The sequence below is a fragment of the Notamacropus eugenii genome, chromosome 2 (assembly GCF_028372415.1).
Source record: "Notamacropus eugenii isolate mMacEug1 chromosome 2, mMacEug1.pri_v2, whole genome shotgun sequence".
NCBI lineage: Eukaryota > Metazoa > Chordata > Mammalia > Diprotodontia > Macropodidae > Notamacropus > Notamacropus eugenii.
Window position 1 is genome coordinate 465,421,417 of NC_092873.1, and position 19,521 is coordinate 465,440,937.

Consider the following 19,521-nt stretch of genomic DNA (forward strand, 5'->3'; position numbering starts at 1 on the left):
AAAGAGGAATTGGCCTCTCTTCCCCTGCTTTCCAAGGAGCAGTTGGGGGGTGGGGAGAAGAAGGAAGAGAGGGAAGCAGAGAAAGGTGAAGAAGCTTAGGTTGGAAGGGACAGGACTGGAGAGGAAAGAAGGGCAGGTGGCAGCTAGGCTTTAGTGGGTGTGGATGATGACAGGAATGTCCCCCAGGGAGAAGGGAGGCTGGGGAGGGAGCAGGTGTCTGAGATGGAGGATATTCTATCTCAGACATAAAACAATCTCAGACAAAAAGGAAGAAGCCAGTGTGCCTTGCACCTGGTGGAAAAAAAGGGGTGGGGGAGATGGGGGGAGGGAAGAAAGCTTTGGGAAGACAAGAGCCTGAGAGTCATCTCCTCAGGCAACGAAGGGATGGGATGTGTGAAAATTAGATTTTCAAGCTTGACAAGATCTCGGTCCAAGTCTTAAGTGACTGACTCCCAGTTACTGAGGCTTCGGGGAGGGGGAAGGGGAGCAAGGAACTAGTACAAAGTCCAGCCAGGGCTGATTCTGGTCCAGCCCCAAAGGACTTAGGAAACAGATCTGGAATGTCCCCTAAGAGCAGAGGTCATAATGCTCCAAAGAAGGACTTCTGTCTAGATGGAGGAAGGAAGAAAGGAGTCTAAAAGGTGTCATCTAGAACAGCATTTATTTTTAGGGTGCTTTAAAGTTTCCAGAGTTCTTTAACCTGTTTTCTCATTTGATCCTGACAGCCACCCTGTGAAGTAGGCACTATTCTCATTCTCATCATAAAATAGGGAGTTGTAAAGATGAGGGAAACTGAGGCAGGTTAGGTGACCTGCCCAGAGTTACACAGCCAATGAAGGATCTGAGACAAAATTATGAATTTAGGTCTTCCTGACTCCACATGCAGCCTTACATCCATTTCACCACCTAAGTGCCTCTACAACCCATGATACCCACAGCATTTTGGGACAGGGCTCAGGTTCTTCATTTGGCTTGGGGAGTAGGAAGCTCAGGTGGATACAAGGTTCTAGGAAGTGGTTTAGAGAATCAGTGAGGTAGCAAAGGCATAAAGTTCTGCCTTCAGGTGTTGTTTTTTTTTTAAAAGATGGAAGGCTTATATGTAGCAATAGCTAACATTTGCATAGGTTTTACTATGTTCCAGGCACCACTGTGCTAAGGACTTTACAATTGTTAGCTCTTTAGTTTCTCACAAGAACCCTGGGAAGTAGGTTCTGTGATGAACCCCATTTACAGATGAGGAAACTGACGCAGACAGAGGTAAAGTGACTTGCCCAGTATCTCACAGCTGCTGTGTCTAAGGTTGAATTTTAACTCGAGTCTGTCCTGACTCTGGGCCAGTGATCTCTCCACTAGCTGCTCTTATTCATACATACAATCAGCCTTCAAGTGTCACCTAAATCACGAAGGTTTCACACACCCCCGAGACTGCAAATGCCCTTTTCTGCCTTCCCAGCTTCCAAGAACTTTTACGGAAGGAATTTCATTTTGATCCCTACAACAGCCATGTGAAAAAGGCAGCACAAAGAGGATTCTCATTTTACAGATTCAGAAACTAAGGTCCAAATCTTTGAAATCTTCCTTGATCTCACCCATTTAAATGGGATGGGGACTGTTTTTAGGGACAGTTCTTACTTCAGACTGACAAGAGAAGAAAATTCAAGAATTTCCCATCCTTCATAGTTTCCTTAGAGACTCTTCTGCCGTTGAGATAGGACCAGATATAGGCCAATTGGGGAGGTACCTAGGAAACAATATGTAGGAAGGAGATGTAAAAAGAACACTTTAAAATGTTATTTTATAAATATGTAATATATATTTATATATTATATAAGTTTAATGCTAGAAAATTCTGCTGTAGGGTAAGTAAGTAGATTTTTACTTTGTGATAAGTCAAGTCAAATATATTACAGTGAAGACTTGAAGGCTACCATGGACAGCAGCTGGGAGTTAGGAGAGGGGTACAATTTATCTATCAACCTTTCCTAGGGTGGATCAGTTCTTTCCCCTGACTGGGCTAGTGGAGTGGTGGCATGCACTTCAGAACACGTTCTGCAGAGTCCTCCACCCCAACCTCTACCAGGCTGTTTCCTCTAATGATTTCACTTCACTTCAAACTTTTAGAAACTCCAAGGGTCCATGTAAAGTGGCTTTTAATAAGCACTGCCCTAAGTTACAGAGGAAAGGTATGTTTGGCAAAATCTTAAAAGATAAGATTGATTGGCACTTTTTTTAATGGAAGATGAGGTCCGGTCTATCTCAGAATCATGAAATATGAATTATAGGAATCCCTGGTATGACATATCCAAGAAGTGGCCAAACAATTTCTGCTTGAAGACCAAGGAAGGGGAGACCCCTCAGCTCTGCAAGCAGCTCATTCCACTTTTGGACAAACCATTGGGAAATTTTTTCTGATCCCAAGCCTAAATTTGCTTCTTTTCAGTTTCCGCACATTTCTTCTCATTCTACCATCTGGGTAGCTGGGTTATAAGCATTTATTAAGCACTTACTATGTGCTAGGCACTATGTTAAGCCCTGGGGATAAGCTGTGGGGCTAAACTGAACAAATCTGATCCCTTCTTGGCATGCCAGCTCTTCAGATACAAAGACAGTTATCCCTTCTCCTGTCAGTCTTCTTTCTCTAAATATGCCTGGTCCCTTCCATTGATCCTCAGATGTCATGGACTCAAGATTCTTCACCATTCTCATTATCTTCCTCTGGACACAATCCAGTTTTCCTTCTTAAACTGTGATGCCCAGCACTGACCATTATACCCAGAGGAGGTTTGGCCAGGGAGATGCCCCTGTGAGCGCAGCAGCCCAAGATTGTATTAAATGTTTTTGGGCTGCCACATCCCATTGATGTCTCATTGAGCTTGTAGTCCACCAGAACCTCCAGATCATTTTCACAAGACCTAACTTACATTTTTGGTGTTCAGTCACTTCAGTGGTATCTGATTCTTTGTGACCTCATTTGTGATTTTTTTGGAAAAAATAACTGGAGTGGTTTGCCATTTCCTTCTCCAGTCCATTTTGCAGAAAAACGAAATTGAGGGAAACAGGATTAAGAGACTTTGCCCAGGGTCACACAGCTAGTAAGTGTCTGAGGCCAGATGTGAACTCATGAAGTTGAGTCTTCCTGGTTCCAAGTCTGATGTTTGCATCCACTGAGTCACCTAGCTGCCTGATAACTTACTTTCTGGGCCCCTCCAAAGTATAAAAATTCTTTGATTCTCTCATTTCTCCTTTCAACTCTTCAGTCTCTCTCCCCACCCCTGTCCTCTGTCTCCCATAATCATCCTGAGGAATATACCCTGATGAGAATGCGAGGTTCTCCTAAGCAAGAAATGTTCCTCTTCATTTTTGCCTTCCTATGCCCAATGCCTAGCACAATGCCTGATGCATAGTGGGCACTGAATGGATACATGACAGACTGGCCTTCTTGCTGCCCTCACACATGACATCCCATCTCCCACCTCCACACCTCTGAACAATCTGTTCCCATGCCTAGAATGCACTCCCTCCTCACCTCTGTCTCATTTCCTTCAGAACTAAACTCAAGTACTGCTTTCTATGTGATATTTCACAGTTGCTGTTGCTTCCCCTACAAAATAACTTTGTGTTTATTTTGCCTACACTAACACAGGGAGTCCCCAAAATCTTAGTGCAGTTGTAAGCTTTAGCTTCAGTCCATACACTCTCCCCTGATGGAATTTAAGCATTCAAAAATGAATGACACACTGATTAAGGGAGCCCAAGCTGTGTTAAGAGCAGTTAGGTGGTGCAGTGGATAGGGGACTGGGTACAATCAGGAAGACCTGAGTTCAAATCCAGCTTGAGACATCAATTAGCTGAATGATACTGACAGAGTCAAAACCTCTGTTTACCTTAGTTTCCTCAATTGTAATGTAAAGATAATATTAGCACCTATCTTCCAGGATTGTTGCTAAGGATCATATGAGATAATAAGTGTAAGTATTTATTTTGGGGTTTAAGTGACTTGCCCAGGGTCTCACAGTTAGTGTCTGAGGCCAGATTTGAACTCAGGAAAATGAATCTTCCTGAGTCCAGGCCCAGCTCTCCATCCAATATACCACCTAGCACAGTACTTGTCATGTAATAAGTCCTACATAAATATCAACAATTAGGACAAGGTGGATGAGAGAGCCCTAGTTTAGAATTATCGTTGGAGAGTATAGTCATCTTTTCCTACCCTGTGGTTCAAACACAGACTCACCAAACATTATGTGGAGCTTCCGAACTAAAAGCCTGCCCATTATGGCCTTGCCCTCCCCCTGCCCCACTTCTCCTCCTGCCACACAAGCTTCTTAATGGTTGGGGAGGCTCCCTCCCTCCTTATATTCTCCTGCATGCATTCTAACCCATTAGACAAGCTAGCTGAGAAGCCAAGGGAGGGGTTCCTCTCCCCATCTCCCCCCAAAGCCAACTGCTCCCAGAGGGCAGAGTTCCTGGCGCTCTCATAGCCCAAGGACAATGAGACAAAGCCTCAGGGGGTGCTATCAGAACGCGTGCCTGTCCAACCACCAGGGAACTGCTCTCAGACCAGACCCAGCAGCTTTTTCACTGCCAAGACCAGCAGCCCCCCAGCTCCCCGGACTGGCAGACTGTGTGGGGGAAGGGAACAGCTGGTGGGGGCGAAGCCTAGTGTTTATTGATATTGTTGACGAGAGCCCTGGGGAAATCAAGGTGAAAGGCAGCAGTCCGGCTAACAAGGAGAAACCACCCCCTGTTTATCAATCAGAGGGCCAAGGGAGCAAAGAAAGATGCTGGGGTAGAGACAGTTGTGTGGGGGAGACCCCGGGTCCCCCACCCCCACCCCATCCACAGTTCTCCTTCATGCATACAGGTGCCAAGCAGGCTTTCTCCTCCCTTCCGTCTAGCCACCTATTCATTTAACACTAAAGCCCCTATTCTTCTCAATGGCTAACATTTTACATGTTAAAGGTTTGTAAAGAGCTTTACACACATTAGCTCATTAACTAATAAGTGTGCAAATCTGGGATGCCATCCCTAACCTCACAAAGGTTTTTTCAAATGACACAGCTCCTGACCTCTCAGAGTTTATGTTCCACTGAGTTTGGAGAGTGAGGGGGCACATACTGGCATGACCACAGGTAAGGGATAAAAGCTAGGCCAAAAGAGTTGAACTTTGTTTTCTGTCACAGATCTCTTTGGCAGCTGGGGAAGCCCAGGAACCCCTTCTCTGAATAATGTTTTTAAACGTACAAAATAAAATATATTGGATTACAAAGGAAACCAATCATATGGAAATATGGTTTATCCATCTATTTGTCCATCCATCCATCTATCCATCTATCACCTGTCAATCTAGCCATCTTTCATTTATCCATCTATTAGCTCTCTATCCATCTTTCTATCATCGATCCATCCATTCACTTATCTATTCACCTATCCATCTATTCATTTATCTGCCTATCATCTATCTAGCTATCCATCTATCTATAACAAGTCCATGAATCTCAGGTTAAAAATGGCTGACTAGGTCAGGATGTGATGGGATCCCAAAAGAGAGCCAAACTGGAACATGGGTGCATGGTTGGTGGAGTTTTGAACTGATCCAACCATTTAGAGAGCAATGTGGAATGATGCCCAAAGGGCTATAAAACTGTATGTACCCTTCGATCCAGCAATGCCACTACTAGATCCAAAGGGACCATTAAAAAAAAGGAGAAAGGACCCACATGCGCAAAAGTAAATATTAATTATATTTATAATTACTAATTACATATTATTTTTTATTTTATATATTTATATATAAATTAATATATAATTAATTAATATAATTAAATATTAATTTCATAAATAGCAGCTCTTTTTGTGGTGGCCAAGAATTGGAAATTGAGGGGATGCCTCAGAATTGGGGAATGGCTGAACAAGTTGTGGAATATGCATATAACGGAATACTATTGTGAAGGATAAGTAGGCAGATTCCAGAAAAACTTGGAAACACTTACCATGAGCTGATGCTGAGTGAAGTGAGCAGAACCAGAAGACCCGTTTACTAAGTAACAGCAACGTTATGTGATGACCAACTTTAATAGACTTAGCTCTTCTCAGCAATACAACGATCCAAGACAATTCCAAAAGACTCACTCTGGACAATGCTAGCCACATGCAGAGAAAGAACTATGGAGTCTGAATGCAGATCAAAACATGCTATTTTCTCTTTTTCATTTGTTTTTTCTTTCTCGTGGTTTTTCCCCTTTGTTCTAATTCTTTATTCACAACATGACTAGTGGGGAAATATGTTCTTTAAAAAAGAGAACCAAAATGTTCCAGAAAAATGTGAACTGGGAGAAAACACTTTGGGGTTAACTGGGAAACATATATCCTTTGCAAAGGTTAACTGATGGAAATCTAATGTAATTCTGTCAGCTGTAACTAAATGGAGAAAGTCCACCCCGGAGGCCTTTGGGAGTATAGTAAATGCCTCCTCCCTTTTTCTCTTCTAGTTTTCCACCATCTTGGGAGTGAAGATTTTTACCAAAAGTAATAGGGTGCAAATGATGCCCATCACCATCACTAGGCGCCTTCTAGTGAATGAAATTTTCTGGATTTGCCATCGTTAGAGCCACCCCAGGGAGAACTGTCCCAGGATTTGGAGGAGCCTCATGCTGGGCAGTGATGCTGGGATGTGAGGGGCCAAGCAGAGAAGGCAGGTTCACGCTAGCATTGAAAAGACTTGAAAGGAAACTATGTACACGGCTACAGTACAAATAAAGAGAATAACAAAATGAACCTGGGCAATCATCATGACCAATCTGGGCCCAGGGACAAAGGAGGAAACGTACATCCCTCCTTTTGCATGAGAGATGGGGGAACAGAAGTGTTGAATATTGCCCTCAAAGCCCATTGTTTTATCCACTGGGTTTGCATGTTTTTTTAAATTAATTTTTCAAAACAAGGCTCACTGTAAGAGAAAGGAATATCTGGAAATGACTATGATCTAAAAACAAAAGACATCACCCAAATTTTAAAAACATAAAAGACGCGGTGTTCACAGACCATCAAGACTGTTCCAAGGCCCAGTCATGATACTGGGACTAGGGAATTTGTTTTTTATCACATACTTGGTTGGTTGCTGTCCTTCATTTTTGAAGAGGACCAAAATGACATCACCATGATAAAATGAAATTTCATTGTGTCTGACTCTGGCTGATCAGACCAATACGAGCTTGGAATGCTCTACCACAGGTGGGGCACAGATAGTCCATGTGAGTATTTGGGGTGTATGCCCCAAATCTGCACATCCTGCATGTCCTTTGTGCTGTCTCAATTCTGCTTTGCTCATAGAGCACAGCACCCTTTATGATGTGGGCACGCCCTGCTGAGTGGTCCTGGGCCAGTGTCTCCCATGTTGCACAGTCAAATCCAAAGTTCTTGAGAGAGACCTTGAGAGTGTTCTTGTATCACTTCTAACATACTTAGTAGAGGCTTCTTAAACACTTATGAATGAATTACAGAATGAACGAATCAAGGGTGCCTCTTCCTCTTCCTCATTTTGCTTTTTAGAGGCTTCAAGGATTCTTGATGTTTCCTTTACCTTGAATCCCGAGTATAAAAAGGTTGAGGGCTGGGGAACAGTTGGGGGTTCCTCCCACCCACACTCAGGATATGAGTTACCAGAAGTGCCTACACCTGGCTAAGAGCTGGCCCATGTTGCATCCTTCATACTTGGGACGCTCTTAGTCTCTGTCTTCCTTCCAAATATGATCTTCAGGTTGCATCCCAGCAACGCCACATCAGACCTTTCTTCTCACAGCTCTGTCTGAGCATGTCTGCCTCTATGACAAAACTGGTCATGGGAGATGTTGTCCAGGTCCCCCTGAAGCCTTCAGAGCAGGGGAAGGCCGTGTGTGTGTGTGTGTGTGTGTGTGTGTGTGTGTGTGTGTGTGTGTGAGAGAGAGAGAGACACACACAGATAACGTGTCTTGGTAGGAGCAGATTGAAAACAAATCACACTAAGAGACTGAACTTTTTTCCTCCACAGTCAATCCTCCACTCCCTCCTCACCTCCATCTGTCCAAAATTCCTATTTTCCTTTAGTATAACATCAATGATTGGTCGAGAAGCTAGTACACCTCACTAATTACCCTTTATTTATTTTGTATTCACTTTTGATGTAAGTGTGTGTGCTGTCTCCTCCCTTTAGAATTTAAGCTCTTGGAGGGCAGGGATTATTTTTGCTTTCTCCCCAGTGCTATTCATCTATTTCCCTCTCCAGCTTATTTTGCTGATGAAGAGAAGGAGATAATCAGGTTTAAGTGACTTGCCCAGGGTCACACAGCTAGTAAGTAAGGATTTGAACTCATAAAGATGAGTCTTCCTGATTCCAAGGCCAGGACTCTATCCACTGTGCCACCTGGCTGCCCTTTTTTTTTACGAGCTCTGTGTGGGCAAAAACTCTTTTCCTGAGCCTTCACAACTGCATCTAGAATAATGAGAGTTGCCTACTTTCTGCCACTAGCTAGCTACGAAGAAAGTATTTTGTACATTGTAAAACACCCTAGAAAGGGAATCTAGTCTCTGTGTGATGGTTAAGTGTGGCCTACTTCTAACCCTCCCCTCCCTTCCCTAGGAGGCAGGAGCTGAGGGCACTTCCCCATCCCCATCCCCACCCCCTCCCCTTGGTCCCTATCACTTAGGACAATACTGCTCCATCCTCCCCTGGACCCAACTGCCACCCCCCACCCCATCTGAGCCAAGTAAAGATGTCAAGGGCTCCAAATCCGATTGACAACCTCAACCTCCCCTCTTAATAAAGTTTATTATCAGTCAGCCTCTGATCCCTTTAAATCCTCTCCAGGCAGGAGGAGGGCTGGATTAGAGGAAGGCTGCTTAGGCCCAAAGAATCTGTTCCAGGCTGATTCATCCAGGGCTACAGCAGATGGCTCAGGACCGATCTCAGGAACACCCCCTTTCCCTGATGATCTTCGAGGAGGCTAAAAGAGCTGGGAGTGGGGGAAAAGGATAGGAGACAGGAGGAGAGGTGGGAGAAGGAGGTGTAGAAGTCATGTAGGTACATGTAGCTAGTTCTCAAGCAGAAATGAAAATAAAAGGTAGGAGTAGCAGAGTTAGTGGGTAAGAAACAAGGGAATCCAGTTGTCAACAGAAACAAAGTGGACCAGAAACCACAACCTTAGAGGACATGGATTCATATCCTGACTTTGCCACTGAGGAAGTTGGTTGGATTCTCTAGGTCCCAGTTTCCTGATTTGAAAAATGAAGCGATTAGACAGCATGATTTTTAAACTCACTTTGGGCTCATAATCTGTGATTTCATGACACTCTAGGGGTGCTGGCTTAGGTTAGAGGGTGTCACAGCCTCCCAGTGGCCCAACTCCCTCCCATAGAGGCCAGATTTTAGGGATGCGAGGAGGCCAAGGGATTATTTTTCCCAGTTTTACCTGTAGATTCCCCAGGATGAAAATGGGATATTCCAGAAGCAGCAAGTTTCACCAAAGCTGGTTGTTTCTAATCTCTATATCCAGAGGTGTTTTATACTCTCTCTTTTTCTCATCAGCAAAGGCAAACAATGCACAGACACTTGCCTTAGCAAAAAATAATTTATTCTGCAAATCACCAGATGAGATAGGCATTTCATAGTCTCAGGCTGCATCCTTCCTTCCTGCTCCCATCCTTCCCTTTGACCAATATAGAACTTGGTGTTTGTAGGGAGAGGAAACCCTGCTAGCCAATCCCAATATACAGTCAACCAATGCTTCATGTCACTTTCAGAGGAAAAACAGGAAGATGAATACAGGAGGACCTAGTTCAAAATACAAGGTTCTAGCTCAGCAGAAGGAAGAAATGGCCAATAAACTCTCTCCCAAGCCTTTTCCCTTCCTGCTAAGAGCTCTCATCTCTGGTGTAAAGCTTCCTTCTCCCATGATCGAAGCTATATATGAAGCCACCACAAATAAATTCTAGCGCACCCCCCCCCAGCACCCTGCAATTCCCACCATGCTCCCCTGCTACATAATCAAATAATTCCACCCACAACCCTGGAGCAACTTGGGCCCTCCACTCCCACCCCCAGATGAGCCAACACCAGTGAATTCTCGGATGGCGTTGCTTTGGGAAGGATGATTGCTTTGGAAAGAAAGCTAGCAGCAAATGTATCTGCAGGGTCTCACAGGAAATGCAAACTCACCTAGGTAAGGATCCCACTCCATTCTAACCTCCCCTCCCCCCCAATATACACACACATCCAAACCTACACTTAAGAAAGTTGCATAACCCCAGAAACTCTGAGGTTCCAATCTCAGACTAGACCCCACAGTAGCTAAGCAAGGCACTAGACCTCTTCACTGGGGGCCAGAACTCCTGAATATTGGCTATTTTCTTCATCATTCTTTTATTAATCCAAGAGTGACCAGGATTCCAAGTTTTTGATAGGGTCCTTGGGGCTGAAGAAGAGGGACAGGCTCATAGCGACACTGCTGAGAAGTTCCTCATCTTCCAGCGCCCTCCTGTCAGTGGAAGGGAAGAAACAGGCTTGCTTCAGTGTTGGGAGTACTTGAAAATTAATGCCCAGGATTTCAGGAGACCTGGTGTTTCTAGAGCCATGTACTGGAGGCTCAAGAAGAATCCAGTCTCAAATCTCCCCCTAGTTCCAGACCTCAAACAAATGCTTGGGAGGAGTATCATAGAAGCAATGATTCCATTCTCCCACATTCCTAGGATAGGTGGAGGTAGGGAAGCAGGCCTAAGGAGGCCTAAGGGAGTCAAAAAACTAATTTGTGGCAGGCAGGTCAGTAAGTGATAGAATTCCCTTCATTCAATGCTCCTCTATGGCCTATGTCCCAGCTATGATAGGGATAAGGAGGATTGAGTGCTTCCTTCATCAGCACCCTCCTCCATCTCACCTCCTAGTGCTGTTGTCTGATTCAAGTTGACCCAGAGTCACCTTCAAGTGACATTTCCTTCCAGCAGGATCCCTCCCATTTATCCACAGAGGGTTGTTGGTGTTGTGGCCTTTCTCACTTCCCATCCCCTGCCCACTCCCCCTACCATCTGGGAGCTCTTAAACCATGAAAGGAGGTAGAGAAGAGATGCCCTCCCCCCACTCCCATTCCCCTAATGTGACCTAAGCAACTCATGCTGAAAAGTAGATGCTTCTGCCCTTTCGAGCCTTCATCCTTTCCTGGAAGTAGGTACACATGACTATGAGACAAATGAAGGATAGAGAGTAGAGCCCAATACAGAAACCAGCATCCAAGTAGGAGAAACTCCCCCTAAGCATCCATAGCCACTGGCCACCCGGCTGGGCCCTAGCCCCCACCTTTCTCTTGCTGAAACTGGACATCTGCTTGACTTCATCTGCACCTTCCTCCAGCTGCAGGGTCAATGTGTCTCGCTTGGTTAGTTTCTGTGCAACTTGCGGTTTTGGGAACAGCTCACGGACTCCACGGTTCAGAATCAGGGGTTCAGCTCCATCATCCAGGATCAAGGACTGGGCTTCATTATCCAGGTTCAAGGACTCAGCTCCATCATCCAGGATCAGAGATCTATCTCTATCATCTGAGATTAGGGACAGGTCTCCATCATGTGAGATCAAGGATTTGGCATTATCAGACTCATCATTATGGGTCTCCTGGTCTTCTATCAACCGCTTCTCTGGAAGTTCCTTCATCTCTGCATTTAGCACCTGCACACGGTAGTGTTCTGGTAACTCTGTCGTCAAGCCATCGCTCTCTGTGGGGATGACTTCTTTTGCCACGTATGGAGCTTCACTCCCCAGAAGCCAGGTCAGCAAATAATCTGAAATCTCATTATGATCTCCTCTCAAATCTTCCGATTTGTCCACTGGCTCCTCTCCTGGTGACTCTGTGGGACTTGGCTGCTCAGCGGGAGGGGAGGAAGTAGGATTCTCCAGCTCCCTGTACCACCTTCCAGGGCCTGGCAAGGCTTCTGTAGACCACTTATGGTCGATGACAATGTTTCGAAGAGCAAAGTGGGACTTGAAAAATTTAAGAGTGGCACCTAGATTCCACACAGGATCTCCTTGGATTTCATTGTGGCACAAGTTACATAGTTCTCTTGGTGGCCACTGGATCTTGGGGAAATGAGGGTCCTCACTAGCTGTACCTGGAGAGGGAAGTACACAGGAAGATGAGCTGTGACCTGCTGACCTCCAGGAAGAGAAGACTTGGGAGTCTGAAAACTTGAATGGAAGTCCTGATTCTGACAACTTGGCAAACTTCTGACCCTCATGTGTTATGAGAAAACTGTTTTGCAACTACTACGTAACTGTAAATTTGATCATCATTATGGACCTGCCCTAGTTCCAGCTCCTCCTTCTAGGGAGCTGCAGAAGTGTAAGCATTCCCATTCGCCCTGTCACTGCCTCCTAAGGGCCTCCAGGCCTTCCCACCCCTCCTCTAGGACTTTCAGATCCCCAGCACTATCAACTGACTTTCTGATGGAACCTAAGGATCCTTTATGTTCCTTTATGTCTTCTGGAACTTTCTAATGGCCCCATCCCTGATCTTTCTTTTATGTGTTATCTCCCCTAATTAGAGTATGAGCAACCCAACATCAGGGACTGTCTCATTTTTTCCACTTGTATCCCCACTCCTTAGCACGGTACCTGCCACATAAATCTCCATCCAAGTCTTGATCAGGACTTTTGGATTGTCCAATTATCCCCATTTGTTTTTTCTACTAACCCTTTTCTCTTATTCCTAGGGAAATGTACTTTAATCTTCACTATTTCAACTCTAGACTATGTTTTTAAGGAAAAGAGATCCCACTGTCCTGGGGAAAACATTGGGTTGTCCAGAATTCTGAGTTTTGTCCTTCCCTTTGGCACTGATTGGATGACTTTGACCAAGTCACTTTGTTTCTCTGGAAACTATAGTTTCCTCAACTATAAAGCGAGGGGGGCGCTAGACCAGATGATATCATAAGATATCTTTCAGGGATGATGGAATTAAAACTGATCATTCCCAAGTACCTCGTTATTATTCAGCTATAATCACTCAGCAGATAGCAAGTTTTATTCTTGAAGTGCTGATGTCTTAAAGAAGGATTGGGGAAGCAGGAAGACTAGAGGGTCTCACCTGTTCCTTTTGGACTATGTGTGAGTATGGATGAAGGGTATCTGTTTAGGAGTCCCTGACTCTGCCATCTGGATCTCTTACTCTCTTTGAGAATGAACCCCATTAGCTACTATGATCCAGGGATTGGGTTTCAGACCATTTATTATGAGTAACAGTGTTTTTTGCTGAATAGATATTTTAAAATATTTGTTGACCAATTTATTTTTTTCCTTCTGTCTTATAAGCCTGCCACATAAGGCTGGCACCAAAATCTAACCTCAGACACTTAATAACTGTGCAACCCTAGGCAAGCCACTTAACCTCTATCTGCTTGAATTTCCTCACCTATAAAATGGGGATCGTAACAGCATCTACTTTAAAGAGTTATTTTGAGGATCAAATGATCCTCATGATGGTCATATGAGGTAAGAGCTATAAAGCATTTAGCGTAATGACTAGCATACAGAAGGCACATAATAAAAGCTTATTCATTTCCCTTCCCCTCCCTCTCTTTCCCTGAGAAGGACACAGAATGATAGAATTAGAACTGAGAAACATCTTAGATGTCCAGTTCGCCCTGCCACCCCATTTTACAGATGAGGAAACTAAGGCCCAAGGAGGCTAAGTGACTTGCCTAGGGTCAAACAGCTAGTACGAGTCTCAGGTAAGATTCAAATTCAGGTCTTCCTGACTCCAAGTTCAGCTTTCAATGCCATTTTCCCATTGTAAAATGAAGGTACCTTGCTTTGCACTATGAGTGTATTCCAGAATGAGATAGCATTATTCCTATTTTTGAAAAATGCATCCTAACTGAAAAGCATTAGGGAAAATCACTCTTCAAAGAAATCTCATGAGCTACCCTTCTTGTCTAGGGGAGGGTCATTTTGTAAAGGAAATAGGAGATCCTCCAGTTTATGTTTGACATTTCTGTATATTGTGTTTTCTTCAAGGGGATAAAGGAGTGATGGGATGCCACCAATCTCTCCCCCAACACACAAACATACACACATACCAGGTCCAAAAAGAATCTCCCACTGGCCCGCACATTTTTGTATCATTTAGGAGGTAGGGAAGGGAGAGGCCAGGGTTTCCTTCTAGTTTACAGATGGCAAAGCTGCATCTCAAAAAAATTAAGTGATTTGCTTTCCCCAACACCAGAAGCATTTAAGTCGAGGTTAGAGGACAATTTGTGAGAAATTCTGGCAAAGGAAGTAATGTAATGGATAGGAAGTCAAGTTAGATGGCTTCTAAGACCCCGCCTAACTTTAAGGTTCTGTGACTCACTGCAGAAAGTCATATTGATGCACTGAAAGAATTGGAACCAGAAACTCCAGTGCTCCCTCCACCAGGTTAGGCTGCCATAAGGAAATCATTTGTTCCCTTGGTTTGTATACTCCTGTCATTGTCACACCATAGCTTGAAACCTCATTGCCATCTGTGAACCTTTACCCAATTAGCCACCTCCATGGCAATTCTCAAATTCAGTTTTTCCCTTCACTCAGGAAGATTTGGGTTCAAATCCTACCTCAGATACTCACTAGCTTTGTGAACCTGGGCAAGCCATTTAAACTCTCTGATTGATCCTCAGTTTCCTGCTCTGTAAAATAGGGGTGTTGGATAAGAGAGTCAGACTTGAGAGCCTCTAAGGTTCTTTCCAGTTCTAAAGCTATGATCTTATAGTCTATGATTCTAAATTAAATCCTTACATTTACCATAGCTTTTTGCCTAGACCTTTCCTTTACATAGATCTTGTTCTCCCTTACATCATAATTATTTGTGGAATAGTTTTCTACCTTGTTCGATTATAAGTTCCACGATACCCTCTTTGCATCACCAGCACTTAGCAAAGTGCCTGACACATAACAGTCTTAATTATTAATGAATAACATTATATGCAATACATGAATATTAATGTTCATTAATGAATAATAATAAATGAATATTTGTTGAATGAATAAAGGAAACAGCCGACCAATAAACTTGAAAGCTGTGGGATGAAGGGATGAGAAAGACCTGGGCAGATTTCTCCTTTCTCAGTGAGTAGCCAGTAAAGGAATAAGCATTTGTACAGCACCTATTATACAAACTCCATGATAAGTGCTCTTACAAATACTATCTCACTTTATAATCACAAGCACTCTGGGAGGTAGGTACTGTTACGATCTCCATCTTGCAGTTGAGGAAACTGAAGCAAACTGAGGAAATTGAGGGAATTTGAACAGCATGTGGTTCATTGTGGGAACTGGAATGAATGAACCAGACTGCCTCCATTTGGTGACTCAATTCTGGAGCTAGCTCAGTTCCCTTCTATTCTATTATGGGTCTAGTCCAATTTCTATCTTGTGCAAAAACTTTATTCCATTATAGGAATTGGGAGAAAACCATATTGTATTGTTTGAACCTAGCCCTGCACAGCTGGGAAGCTGGCCCACCTCTCCCTGCTATTTAGAGGCCTTTAACTAAAGGACCTCTGTTACTTTGATCAGAAACCTGGTCAGATTCTAAGATTAATGTGAGGAGTTATCCACAATTGTACATCTCAAGCAATCCATATGTCATCTGAAAACTGGCCCCATATTGATCATTTCTTGTTTCCATATTCCTTTGAGTATTTACAGATATGGCTGGGGGAGAAAATGGGATACCTCTTTTTCTGAATTCAGGAAATTGTACCTGTTTGCTCACCTTCTCCCAACTCAGAAAATCCCTAATCTTTTATCCAATTAGAAATAAGATCACCTAATGTAGTATTGTTTCAATTTAATTAATTGATCTTATTGGATTAATTATTTTTAACGTATAAAAATGTGTCTCCCCCCCCATATTCGGGGTCCAGGCCTAAGCTGAGGAAGTCTGGTCTCCCTTTGCTGGACCATTGGTATGTATTGCTTAATAAATCGATAGGCAAAGGAAGAGTGAACCTCCGTTTGCTCAGTCATTTCATCTTTCAACCACCACAAAAACAGAGGCTGACTTTATTTGCCTGAGATCACAAGAGCTGTTAAGTATCTAAGGTAGATTTAAATGAATTGTCTCTTGATTCTAGTAGCAGGGTTCTAGGTGACAGAATTCAGCACCGGCCCATTGATCTTTACTAATTTCCCAAGCTAGAGCACTCTATAGAACACTGAAGCTAACACCCTCTTGTGACAGGATTAAGCATTTCATGCCTGTTGCTAGTCAACCTCTCCATGGAAGGACCACCTGCCTTTCTGGGGCAGTGGTTGTCTATGGAATTCACCAGCTGAGGGGGGCGGGGTGTGAAGATGGTTAAATGGAACATCTGATGACTAGTGGAAGGGGGAAGAGGAAGGCAGGGCAGACACAGAAAGCTGGGCACGTGGCAGCTTTTCAAGCCCCACCAGATTTAGATGGAAGCTTTGGCTACTTCACCACCTGCTGCCCAGTGTTCAGTGCCTCCAATCTCCTGGATTCCTGTTCTCAATGTCTGTATCTCTCCACCCTCACTCCCACCCACGCACAGAGCCCTAAGGTTAGTTCTTCATTGCTTATCATGGGCCCCAGAAGCAAAGGCAGACTCTATATCTGTTCATGTGGCAGAAGATCTTAACCCAGGTTCACTAACCCCCCTTGGATGGTAGGGGGCCTGTGAACTTAGAAAAAATGATTACAACTTCTAACTGAAATTTAGCATTTCCTTAAATTATGAGTTAAAAAATAATTATCTTGAGAAGGAGTTCACTTGCTTCACCAGGCTACCCAATGGATCTATTACATAAAAAAAGTTGAAAATACCCTTTGCTCTTCAGGTCTCAAAGTACACTCACCTCTTACTATGCCCACCTAGATGGTAAGTGACTGGCCCAGTGTGACCAAGCTCTAAAGTAAGTAGGGCACAGGTATAGAGTGTTGCATATGCTACCAGACTTGATCACTGCGTTAGTGAATTATGACTAGCTGTTTTTCTTTGTTACAAGACTGTTGTCTTTGTGGGGTATGGTATATTGGATATAGGACTTCAGTATTTTAAAAAAGGCATCAATAGAACTGTAAAAAAAAGTAAAGCAATATGCTCTCTAAGGAGGTAGGAGTCAAGAGGGCCTAGCTTCTGACTTAAGTGTTGGACTGATCCATCTCTCTCTACCTCTGCCCAGGAATTTGCTGCTTCTTCCATCCCTTCCATTTTCTCATGGCTATCTAGCCTCTTTTCAGACCAGGCCCTTACCTGCTAGGCGAGCATTGACTCGGTTGTGCCGGTTCCAGAACCAGAGGATGGCATCATCCATACTCTTTACTTGGTCCATGGAGGCAGCTGCCATTTGCTCAAAGTGTTTGGCACATTCTCGACAGCCGAAGAAAAATTTCACATAGCCTCGAATGGCTTGAAGAACTTCCTGGGGATCTTTTGGGAGAAAGGATATGTCCCTGCTCAGTAGAATACATCTCTATTTCTCCTTTAATTCCTCCCCCACCCCTTCCCTCTACAGAATCCAAAGCCCTACTCCATTTCCCCCACCTAAAAGTCTTAAAGTCTTCTTGGTATCCAAACAGTGGTTCCCCCCACTTCTTGCTCTCCCTCCCCCACCCCAGCTACTCTGATACTCTACCACTGAACTAGGCTAACTTCTTCTTGTGTTACTAAAGGGACCCATGGAATTTCCATCCTTTCAAGTCTTAAAATTATAAGAAATGCTATTACATTGGCATTAATTAGGCTTAACTTGCCTAAAGGCTGAAGCCTCTTATCTCTGTGAATCTTCATCTCTCAGTGAGTGGCCACAGTGGATATTCAGCCATGCTACCTGCTCCAGATCCCTGCATGTAGGAGGGGTCATGGCAAATCCCACTCCTGATACCGGGTAAGTCCAATGAACCACTCGGATCCCCACCCTCTGTCCAGAGAAAAGAAAGGGGCCCAGGTAAGTATTCACCTGCTTTCTTCGAAAGGTACTCATTGCGCAGAGCTGCCTGTACTGTCAGCGAGTGGAAAAGGATCCAGAGAGAACAAGGAAATCCTCGGAAGTGAGGCTCACTTCCCTGGCAGCCCACCCAGATCGATTTCCTGGGCAAAATAACGTCCTGAGGCAGGGCAATATCAGAAGGAATTGATCAAGAAAAAAAGAACCGTAATGAGGGAAGACGTGGTCAGTAAAGGCAAGTCTTAACACACAGGCAGACAGAGAAACTTCCCTCCCTGCTGGACTCCCAGAAACACCTTAACATCTGAGATATCAAATGGAATTACTGGTACTGGACTGAAGGTCCAGCCAGATTCTTTATTGCACTCCACTGCAGATTGAATCCCATGCACAGGAGTGTCTAGAAACATGCCCTTGAAGAGGGAAGGGGAAATCCTGATGAGATTCAGAGATACTCGTGATGGGGGAGGAGAAACACATTTCCAAGCTCTCCTAGCCCCATACGAATATGGACACAAGGCCAGGGATGGGGGAGTAAATCATTTCCATTCCCACCAAAATAGAGAAGACAGGAAAAAAAGATGGAACCCAACAGTCAGGGAAATTCATTCACCTCTTTCCAATTCTTCAGGGCCATTGCCAGGGAGACGTAGGGTATACTTTGCCTCTGCTGCCGTCGTAACCACGCATCCATGGAATGAAGGAAATTCTGGACCAGAGGCTGGCCAGGGTAGTACTGCGGTGAGTAAGCAGAGGTGGGGGAAGGAGGAGAGGTAGGGAAGGTGAAAACCAGGCAGACCCTTAGGTTCCCTGAGACTCAAGAAAAGGGGTGGAGATCTGGGGGGTGTGGGGCAGAGAGGAGCAGGACCCAGAAAGGATATATTCCCTTCCCCTTACCAAGCTGCAGTGATTCCAAGCCCTAAGTATTATACATAAAGGAACAAAGCTTGTTTCTAAGAATGATCATCTTGAAATGTTATTTTCTGTTGGGAGAATGATGTGAAAGGATAGTAGGGACGAATGAAACCAAGCAGTGGGGGACTCTCAGAGTTGGATGTTCTGGTCTCACCTCTAGAGTATCAGTAAGGTACCTCTTGACTTGTGCAGATCTCTTCCTTGTCCTTCCCTCCCCCTCCCCACCCCAAGGTTTGCTGGAAGGAAAGTCTGAAAGTTTCTGACTCCTAGATGGGAATATGGGGGATTCCAAGCAGACCATCCTTCTTAGGAAAAAGGACTTTCTGCATAGTTATCTGACTTGTTGACTGACTGGTTAGAAGAAAGGGACCTTTCATTTGTATTCCAGTGGTTGCCATTAGAAGGGCCTGTAGCCAATCTCCAAATCTTGATTTTAACTCCAAAGAATGTCTGAGGAACATGAAAAGCTACTATGACAATAAGTCAACTCAAATCTGATTAGTATCAGCACTCTGAAACCACAAGCACTTGGAGGAGAGGGAAAGAGGAGTGTGTGTGTGTGTGTGTGTGTGTGTGTGTGTGTGTGTGTGTGAGTGTTACAAACTCAGTCACAAGAAAAGAAAATGTGGTAGAGGCTGAGGAGA

General features: G+C 44.2%; 1 protein-coding gene across 2 annotated transcripts in view; it reads right to left on the reverse strand.

The window, feature by feature from the left end:
- Positions 1-9,591: 9,591 nt before the first annotated feature.
- QSOX1 (quiescin sulfhydryl oxidase 1) overlaps positions 9,592-19,521 on the reverse strand; it is a 56,551-nt gene continuing 46,621 nt past the window's right edge. The window contains exons 9-13 of one of the 2 annotated variants that reach the window (XM_072648493.1): positions 18,576-18,698; positions 17,975-18,122; positions 17,269-17,445; positions 11,324-12,129; positions 9,592-10,511 (exon numbers count right to left, since the gene is read on the reverse strand). In XM_072648493.1, the coding sequence (XP_072504594.1) occupies positions 10,494-10,511; positions 11,324-12,129; positions 17,269-17,445; positions 17,975-18,122; positions 18,576-18,698 (1,272 nt within the window). In that variant the 3' untranslated portion in view covers positions 9,592-10,493. Of the gene's footprint in view, positions 10,512-11,094; positions 12,130-17,268; positions 17,446-17,974; positions 18,123-18,575; positions 18,699-19,521 lie in introns of those variants that run through there. The other variant, XM_072648492.1, reaches the window with a different exon arrangement.